Below are 10,768 nucleotides of genomic sequence, written 5' to 3' on the forward strand. Positions count from 1 at the left end.
ATCTTGGTATCAAAAATTTTATATACATTTACAAATTTTAGTATTGTACAAAATCAGGTTTTATGAAGTCAGTTAATTTTTTGAAAAAAATTTAATATAAATAGTTAAACATGAAGCTATGAATCAGAACAATACAGCTTGGCAAAATTCTTATATTTTTGAAGGAGTTTTAAAGAGGTGTTTGGTATTGCTGCATCAAGGACCTCCTGCAGTGTGGTGGAGGTGGAGGTGCTGGCCAGGAGTGACTGACTGAGTGACTGGTTCGAAACACCGCTGGCTGGTGAGGGAGCCAGAGTATCCTGCCTGGTCCACCACTCACCAGCTTTGCCTCCTCACAAACCTGCAGGATCTGTGGGTGAAAACAAAACAGTATTGATTGAAGCTGATACTTCCAAACACTGATCTTCTGAATGACTGATTACTTTGGTGGTTATGGCAACTAAGTTCCTGTAAATTATCATATTTATGGATGAAAGTACAATTTTTTGGCAGCAATTTCTGTTACATATTCCAAATAAGGAAACTCTTACAATATAATAGTTGTGTGTAATTTGTGAAGTTCTGTAAAGTGAGCAGATGAGAAAGTTCCATATTTTTTAGTTAGCTAGTCCATGACAACCAAAGACTTTGTAGCTTTATACATTTATCCACTCAGCTGGGTATTAAACATCAAAGATTGTGTTTTACATCATCAGTCTTTGTTACTCTTTCCTTGCCAGGACACGAGGCTCATGTAGAGACAGACTGACAGACAGATAGTTGGTCAATAGATGTTACAAAAGGAGACAATATACTACATGCAACATAATCCATACTTGAGGAGATATACTTTTGTTTCACTACCTCAGTGATAATTATAATTCCACTATATTATATCTGAACCAGCATTGCTCCTTGCCACACACACACGGGTGGAGATATTTGGGTGTGTCTCCTTTCACGTGTAGCCCCTGTTCACCTAGCAGTGAGTAGGTACGGGATGTAAATCGAGGAGTTGTGACCTTGTTGTCCCGGTGTGTGGTGTGTGCCTGGTCTCAGGCCTATCCGAAGATCGGAAATAATGAGCTCTGAGCTCGTTCCGTAGGGTAACGTCTGGCTGTCTCGTCAGAGACTGCAGCAGATCAAACAGTGAATTACACACACACACACACACACACACACACACACACACACACACACACACACACACACACACACACACACACACACACACACACAAGTAACTACCTCCGAGGACATGGAAAAAAACTAATAAAGGACATCTGTCTAAATGACGTGAGAAAGTACAGTTTCCCGCATCGTAGTATTGATAAGTGGAATAAACTGAGCAGTGATGTCGTTGATGCAGTGTGTGTCAATCAGATGAAAGAGAGATATGACAGGAGTGGACAAGGACACAGGACACAGAGAGCTTAGCTCAGGCCCTGTAATACACAAATAGGTAAATACACACACACACACACACACACACACACACACTTGTTGCATCTTTTCTACTCTATAATACTTCCTTCCTTGGACAAATCCACATCCAACACATGCCTTAAACCGTGCTCTAAGCTAAAGTGCTCCTATTCTTTCCATGTCTCACTGCCTCATTCTCATTACTCTACTATGTATTCATCACCTAACTGTGCTGTATGACTTCTGATGTCTAGTACCTTTGATTCATTTTCTCCCTCACTGACACTACCATGAACATACTCTCCCAATAACTAGGAGCAGAGATATTCATACTGATTATACATATACACTATATTATGAATCTCTTACCATATATGCATTTTCCTTTATGAAGTAGAATATTTTTCATAAGACAAATGTTTTAATTATTCTTTTCTTTTTAAGCCAGTGTCTTTCATTTCACATTAGAGTTCAGTTCATGAAGTGCTGCTCAAGCTCCCCAGTAAAGGTTCTGCTGTGCTGAGTGGGTCTTGGCCTTTGTATTATAATTCCTTCCCTTATTCCACTTGGCTAGATGTAACTTTGTTATAATTCATTGTGATAATGTGTACAGTACATACTACTACTACCTGTTGTTTTAATGATATGGCAATGTGTACAGTACATACAACTCCCTGTTGTTTTAATGATATGGCATATACAGAATGTAATTATGTTTTTGTATAAGTACTTTTGTCCACCTTGTATTTTATAATAAACAATTAACAAAAGTTTTACATTTTGAAAAACTGATACCAAAAAATGTTAACGATAATGATAACAGTATCTACTATTACTATAATCAATACCTAATATACTCAGAAATTTTTTTTGTTTTATTAAAGACTGTTATTCATTTTGAACATGAATATTTTTCTTCTAAAAACTGGTACGTATTACTTTTGAATCTATTTATCTGTGTCTATTTATTCATCTTCATCTTATTTGAAACATCACATATGGAAAAATAAACAAACTGAAAAATGCCATACCAAAAAAAAATCCTTTGGAAACTTGCAGGGAAGGAGAACATAAAAGCAGTTTTCACCATTAGCTTCAGCACAACACTGATCACTCACCTCAGCAACTGTCAGGCGCTCCAGCTGAGTGACGAGTGAGTCCATCGTCACGTCCTCTGTGGCGGAAGGCGGTAGGTGGTCCCCCAGGATGCACCGTCTGTCCTCCTCTGATGGCAGGTCCACCAGGTGATACTCGTGGAAGCGGCCGGGACGGATCACATCCTGGGAAAGAGAACACACTTAGTATGAATCACTTAGCAAGAAGGCACTTCACCTCAATGACAGACAGGAAGTGAGGGATGTGCAAATTGTATGAATTGCCTATCAAGATGATATACCTCAATAACAGCTGGGAAGAGACAGAAATTTTCTTTTATGTAAGAGGAAAACTGGCCAAGAGCAACAACCACTATGAGAGGAAAAAGGTTACAAAATACTGAGTAACTGGAGTTAATAAATACATCATCCAGTGACATTATCATCTTTATAACTTTCTATATACATGCAAAATGAGACCAAGAGGACAACAGGCCACCTTGTTCAGGAGATCAGGACGGTTGGTCTCGGCAAACACCAGCACCCCTTCATTCTGCACGATGCCGTCCAGCTGAACTTTAAGATGGTTGATCACACGACTCTCAGCATCTCCACCTCCCTCTCTGCTCCTCCTTGACCCGGCCAGACCCTCAAAGTTCTCAAAGTGGATGATACATGGAGATGAATCACTGGCCTGTTTAAGAGGAAAATGATCATTTACCATTGGAGACCAGCAATTTTGAGGTGTGTAAATACAGAAGTGAATCAAACTATTAGACCCATTAGCTACAATAAAAAAAAAAAAAAAAAAAAAAAAAAAAGGGAAATTAGTTCAAATTACCTTGAAGTTATAGTCATTTGGTTAAGGTACACAAACAACACTGAATTACATCATCTGGGACATGTTACTATAAGAAAACTAGGAAAGTGCATATTTTTCCTAGATTACATTGATATCACAGTCATTTAGTTTATTGTGGATTACCTGTTGAAATATCTTGGCAAGGTTTTGTTCAGACTCTCCAAAATATTTCCCCAGCACTGTGGACCTCTTGACAGGGATGACATTCAGGTGAAACTCAGTGGCAAGGGCGGAGATGAGGGTGGATTTGCCACACCCTGGTGGCCCAAACAGGAGGAACCTTGACGGGGGAGAAAAGCCACACCTCCTGAAGACTGGTCCATGCTGCAGTGTGAGACTCATCGCCTCGTGCAGCTTGGCCTTCAGCTTGCCGTACCCAGAGATGCTGCACAGCTTGATCTGAAACAAGGTAAACAACTGATACACTAAATGGCACACAAAAAATGTTTCAAACTTATCAAACAAGCATCACATTTAACAAATTCTTGATCATCATAATGGGTGAAAAACTAAACAATCAGAGCTTCCCGCAACCATTGTACTATATAGTTTATGTAATAATTTTTGCTAAATGTAGCAGAAAGTCAGTTAAAACTAAAGTAAACACTCTTTCACAATGATCCTTGTCCACCAAAATACATGTATTATCTAACAAAACTATACAATGACCTGAGATCACTCAAAGACACACATTATCTAATAAAACCATTTTCACAGCAAACTGAGACAACCAAAAAGACTTGAAAAATCAAACTTCCTTTAAATAGTAACCTGAGCATTGAAGAAAAGCATAAAAGACATACAAATAGAGAAACATTCACTGGGTGGAAGCATTAAAGAGGGGAAGGCAAAGAATGAGATGGAGGAATGGAATAGTAGTGGAACAGCAAGGACAGAGTCACACAAGAGGATGCATGGGACAAATACAACTGGAAGAAACTCATACATGATACCAATCCCACTTTAAATAAAAACAGAAAAAATAATAATAATAATAGAAATATACAAGACACATAGATGGACATTCAATTTCTATATTAAAATACAGCCAAGTTTTCTTACACCAGAAGCTGACGACACAGAATCTTTGACGAGGGCAGGCCGAGTATGTGCCATCGCTGCATCCAGGTGGTGTCGCATGAGTGGTGCGCCGCCTGCCTCTGTCACTGCCGCCACCACCACACCACGCAGGTCGCCCCCGAGGTAGCCATGTGTGATGTCAGCGAGGGAAGACAGCTCGGCATCACTGACGTCACTGGGAACTCTGAAGATTTGGTAAAAAGTGAGTATTCTTGTTTGCCAGCTGTGTGAGTGAAACATTTTCTAGATATTTTCCCAGTGTTAACCTTGAATATCTGTGGGATTTCAAGATGCTAGTGGCCATTTTATGTATAGGTGGTGCATTAATACAAAAGTAAGACTCATGATACAAAGAGGCACACTAGATATTCTTCTTGTGGGTATGGATGACAAAAGTAAATACATACATACACCAAGGCTGTCTCCCCATGAAGGGGCAGTAACCACTCTCACATTCACACTCATTCACATCTTAGCTCCTTGGCTCTTAAGATTAGAAAACACTCCTGCTCTCTCTCACAGGAATCTGATGAAGTACATACTGTGATATAATCTGCTCTAATGTATCATTATGTAAACTAAACTAACAATAACTAATTCAACCAAATCTTAAGGCTGGAGTGGCTGACTTTCACATAACCTATAACATACCCTACCTGCTTCTGTATTTCTAACTTTGTATGACTTGGTTTTAATTAAGAGAAAGTTTTTTTGGGGGGGGGTTAACTCTCTCGGACCCCCAAGGAAACTGGCAACTAAGTGGACCTTTTCATTTTTTTTCTATTTTATGTTGACTTTAGCCACCTTTCCCTTCTTAAAAAAAAAAATTATAAAAACACTAATACAAAATAGTTCACAAATCACCACAACATTCACAAAATTTCAGTGACATTCCTAGTGAGTAACAAAATATAATGGCACAGAATGCAAGTACGTAAATAAGTGAGCAAACCCTTGGAGGAGGTGCTGCAGGATATCCCGCCGTGCTGTGGGTGGAGGTGCTCCCAGGCACACATCATGGGAGAGCCGGCCGGGGCGACGCAGAGCAGCATCCATAGCCTGGGGCTGTGTGGCCGTGGCTATCACCATCACCCCTGTGGATAAAATCATCACCAATACACAGTAACAGAAGGTTAAGTTAACAAAATCCACCTGCATAGTAAAAGCAATCCATTGAAACTACACTGAGTTGGATAAAACAATTCCACAACAATTAAGATCCTTTTTTCTGTGGTTTTCATGGGACTTCTGTGAGAAATAAAGTTAACTACCACACTAAAATAACAAGCTAGAAGTGAATGTTTTGGTCCTAATGTGTAACTATTTTTTATGTAAGAAGTGTTCTGCCTAAGGACAACAAAAAATTAGAGAAAAAAGTCACTTAAGTCATTCCTGAGTCACAATAGGTAGACTCGGTGAACGTAAAACAGCCTCAGGAAGTGTGTGGTGGCCCTGATGGAAGTTGCTTTCATAAAACCTCAGATATTTGTTTTGTTTATTTAATGTAAGAGAGGAGAACTGGCAACAAAAAGAAACAGAAAAAGGCCCAGTCAGTTGCCAGTCTCCTTATAGAGCTGATAGAATTAGCCAAAGGATAGGGACAAATGTCTTGAAATCTCTGGTAGCATCACTATAATCAATATCAGAGAACCTCAAGGGTGTGGTGGAGGTGGTGTGGATTACATGGAATTACTGTCATACTATCATAATATCTCAGGTGTGTGGTGGAGCAAACTGTGTGATAGAGCAGGTGTGTGGTGGAGCAGGTGTGTGAGTTGCCTACCATCAGCACTGCCTGTCACACCATCCAGGAGGTGCAGCAGAGCGGTCACCACCCCAGCACTGCCGCCCCTGTCCCGGGACCCACACACAAGGTCCAGATCGTCCAGGAAGAGGAGACACGGAGACCTGCAGTAGGAAACAAGGGTAAGTGTCTTCAGGTGATAAGTGCATCAAATTCTGTTACTGAATTTTTTATCAATATGTCATTGAAAAGTATGTGAGAAAAAGAAATTCTAATCATATTTATGAACCTAAGAAATGCATTAAAAGTTTGAGTCATTTTCATTAGTATATCCTTCATAAGAGTATAGAAGAGGCTACTTATTTTCATGAACATCATTCATAAATGGTAAATAAAAAACGGCAGTTATATTCATTACCAAATTGCAGAAACTGAAATTACACATATTCTGTGTAAGGATGACAGATTAAAATTTTATCATTATGAAACATATGATAAGGCAAAACTAAAGAAATAAAAATAGTTCTACTTCATTGTGTTCTCGGATCTCCAAACCCTTGCAGCCACACAAACAGTTCACCTCTTTGCCGCCTCAGTGAAGTACTGACTCAGGTTCTGTTCTGTCTCCCCCATGTACTTGCTCTTCACCTCCTCTAGGGGTACATGTAAAATTTTCTGCCATATTTAGCTTTCAGTGCTTTACCTATGAGGGTTTTTCCACAGCCTGGTGGTCCACTTATCAATATCCCTTTGGTGGTATTTGTTTTGGAACCCTCACAGGAAAACAAAGAGTTGATCTGCTGATGCATATTTTCCAGCTCAGTTTCATAACCTCCAATATCTTGAAAGGTCACCTCCGGCAGCACCACTCTGGCGTTCACCTCTGCCACTTGCGCACATACACATGTTTGAGGAATGCAAGTGAATGGTGCCTCGGCTTCAAGGCCAAACATTTTCACACTGTCAACCTTCAATGTTATTTCTTGACTTAAGTATTGCAGCACAGCCTTCATTCCATTGGTAATGACCAGTCCATTATGCACAAGCTGCTCTTTCAGGTACTGTGTGAGCCCCGGTGTTCCTTCCACACCCGCCGGGGAGAGAATGCTGAATGTCACTTCCCTGGCAAGCAATGATGGGCACCCTGCTGTTATGGTGATGTCCTCACCTTCACTCAACTCGGCACACAAGTAAGCACCTGCAGGGACAAACAAATGGATGGACATGTTACCTTTGTCCACCAATCAGTTCCTCAAGCTCGATAAAACAGTCTGGTGTAAGTTTAGAGTATGAATTTGAAATGTACTGGGTTAAAAATCATTAGTTTAGGTTTTTCCATGAGCAAAATAATCTCTACAAGTCAGCAGCATTCAAAGGTTTCAATGAACACATAGCTACCCTCTAAATATATATCAGTTATCACTACATTAAATAACTAAGATACAAATATCCCAGAACAGTAATTTCAACACAATCCAAATAATTATAATTACAAAGTTACATAAAACAACAATAATGTTAAGTTCATATAACTGTGTAACTTTTCACACCTCTGTCCTCACACATGATAGGAAATAATATCAATGAGAGAGGATGGAATGATTTGCCACAATAAACTACCTATGTAACTTTATAAGACACTTGCCTCTGGATACTACAGCAACATTTTCCTTCACATGTTTATCCAGGACCAGCATGGCAGGCAAGATTCTGTCCTTGGCCGTGAGGGAAACAAATGGTCCATTGAAGCCTCTCTTAGTGGCCACCACAGGCTGCATGGCCACCACCAGGGAGTGAACAGTACTCAGCTTGTCTCTTGTCTTGCCTGAAATGGTAAGTGAAGCTATACTTGTATACACACACACACACACACACACACACACACACACACACACACACACACACACACACGGCCCGGTAGCTCAGTGGTTAGAGCGCTGGCTTCACAAGCCAGATAACCGGGGTTCGATTCCCCAGCCGGGTGGAGATATTTGGGTGTGTCTCCTTTCACGTGTAGCCCCTGTTCACCTAGCAGTGAGTAGGTACGGGATGTAAATCGAGGAGTTGTGACCTTGTTGTCCCGGTGTGTGGTGTGTGCCTGGTCTCAGACCTATCCCAAGATCGGAAATAATGAGCTCTGAGCTCGCTCCGTAGGGTAACGTCTGGCTGTCTCGTCAGAGACTGCAGCAGATCAAACAGTGAATACACACACACACACACACACACACACACACACAGCAGTATCAAGGGTTAAAAAAAAAAAAAGTATCCTTAGATATATTATTTCATTATATTGATTCACTTTTATATGTGAGGAAGAAATATTATCCCATTACATTATTTACATGCATATAGATGGATATTGTGAATGCACAGCTGCAGACATCCAATACACCTCTACTACAGTACTGACCTTGAAGGGATTCGTATGGTAGGAACGTCACTTTTGCTGAAACTTTAGGAGCAGCAGAGCCCTTCTTGCTGCCTTTAGGAGTGCTGCCCACCGCCATGGTCTTGACGTTCCTGGTGACTCAAGATTGCTTCCCAGTCAGGGCTTTACATTCTGCATATCTCCCCTGCACCACAAACTCTCCTCCCAACATGTACACTGGCCCTCTGATGACACTAGCTCCTCACCTGACAAGAGATAAAACACTCAAAATAATAAGTAAAGTAAATACTCAGAATAATAAGGAACTCCTGTCATTGTGCTTAGGATTCGAGGCTTGGACATGATCAGGATAGGGATTTGGAACGGGTTGAGGGTGACTGCCGCAGTGAGGCTGTAGAATAGTGAAGGTAGAGAGGAATATTATCACCAAGAGGAAAGATTAAATCAAAGCACAAGCCTGGAGAGGAAATAGAGGATGATTTTGAGACGTGTTTAATAATCTTCAAAATAAATAAGATGATTTCATTCCTAAGGATTTATCAATTAGTTGAGATTACACACTTTACCTCTAAAGCATACAACCCCAAGTAAAAATTAAGCTCAAGAAGTGACAGTAACCTTCCTTACATGCGTTATTATAGTTGTGTGGGAGGTAGAAGCCGCTGCCGCTGCCGCTGTCACGTGCTTGTGTTTGTTTACATCGGAAAGGACCGTCTTGCTTACTAGGTCGAGAATTTAAAAAGGATTGCAGGGGTGGGTGAGGTGAAGGGTTTGCTGTCTGTTACCATACACTTACACGTTTTCAGACTACGAGAGATACGCATCAATGTCCACAGCCACATTTTCAGATTACAAACGCTTGCACTGTTTCCGCCGCTGCCTGTGTCTCCATGTCAAAGAAACGCGAAGGTTGTGTTGTCTCATCTTTTATTGTAACTAAATGATGAATACTACTACTGCTGCTACTACTACTACTACTACTACTACTACTACTACTACTACTATTAATGTGCTGTTGCTGCTGCTGCTACTATACGGTACCGGAACAAGTCTAGCGGCATACCAGCTCTTTTTCCTGAAAATATTCCCCAGATTGATGGCCTCTGATTGATGGTGTACACTGAAAATGGGAAAAGCTTAACGTTCACCCAAAAGAAACTAGCGAGGATACACTATTCAATAATGGCTGGCACCGTGGTAGGAAAACTAGGAACCGTACTGAGGCGGTATCAGTCCGTGCGCGGTGTTGTACATGGCTATGGCGTTATTTTTGCCGCCAGCTGCCTTCCAGTTTTTAGGCGCCCTTCCCATAAGTAATACAATATTAAAAGAAAAGGAAAAAAAAAAAAAAAAAATATATAATATATATAATATATATATATATATATATATATATATATATATATATATATATATATATATATATATATATATATATATATATATATATATGCACAAGCCTATTGACGTAAAACTGACAACTGTGGCGACCAAAACTGTCGCCCTCAAAAAAGTGTCGCCCGGGGCAGACTACCTCTTCTGCTCCCCATTAGCTTTGCCACTGGGCGTTATCGTTGTAGTGTCGGACTGAGCGAGGCGTGTCATGGGGGAGCAGTTGGTCTGGTCGTAAGCTTGGGCAGACTCAGGTGGTCAGGGACTGGTGCATACAGTGTGTGTGTGTGTGTGTGTTTGGGAAGGTGGATTGTGGATACTATGTGTACTTAATGATTGTAGAAACTGTATAACGATCAGTAGAAAGAAAACACTCATGAGAATCTGCCTTATTCTTCCCGTGGCCTTTAAAAATTATGAGAACATGAAGAAACTGTACACGCTCTTGAAAATAAAAGACAACAGTTTGCATTCGTCGTTAGAATTACTGTGCCTTCTCTACTCCGGAAGTGACAAGAGAATAGAGCGTTTCAGAAAGTAGTAAAAGCTCTTAAAAATACGATAATTATTACTATTTTTATTTACGTATCATATTTCTGTATTCTTCGCTAAGATTGTAATCTGGAAGGACCCTTTGGTGCTATGGTGGCTGCTTGTCCTCTTTGCGCAGGCATTATTGAGAGAACAGAACATTTCAACACAGTAAACACATCCTTAACCCCTTCAGTACTGGGACGCATATTTGCCATGAGCTTTTAGTGTGATAAGACGATTTTATTTACATTAGGAAGGTTTTATGG

General features: G+C 40.4%; 2 protein-coding genes across 3 annotated transcripts in view; both read right to left on the reverse strand.

Annotated features, from left to right (window-relative positions):
* Positions 1–24: 24 nt before the first annotated feature.
* LOC123501443 (calmodulin-interacting protein 111-like) lies at positions 25–9,921 on the reverse strand. Its single transcript, XM_045250274.1, is given in 12 exon segments — positions 25–349; positions 2,523–2,684; positions 2,998–3,192; positions 3,484–3,759; positions 4,423–4,624; positions 5,393–5,534; positions 6,224–6,348; positions 6,765–6,852; positions 6,855–7,382; positions 7,830–8,009; positions 8,598–8,821; positions 9,204–9,921. Coding segments are annotated over 11 exon segments (2,175 nt in total). The 5' UTR covers positions 8,695–8,821; positions 9,204–9,921; the 3' UTR covers positions 25–169.
* Positions 9,922–10,530: 609 nt separating this feature from the next.
* Positions 10,531–10,768, reverse strand: part of LOC123501568 (probable GPI-anchored adhesin-like protein PGA55) — an 8,916-nt gene continuing 8,678 nt past the window's right edge. For both annotated transcript variants that reach the window (XM_045250464.1, XM_045250465.1), the window contains exon 5: positions 10,531–10,768. This exon is cut by the window's right edge and continues 400 nt beyond it. The gene's annotated coding sequence lies outside the window, so the exon portion shown is untranslated.

This window comes from Portunus trituberculatus, chromosome 9, assembly GCF_017591435.1.
Source record: "Portunus trituberculatus isolate SZX2019 chromosome 9, ASM1759143v1, whole genome shotgun sequence".
Classification (NCBI taxonomy): Eukaryota; Metazoa; Arthropoda; class Malacostraca; order Decapoda; family Portunidae; genus Portunus; species Portunus trituberculatus.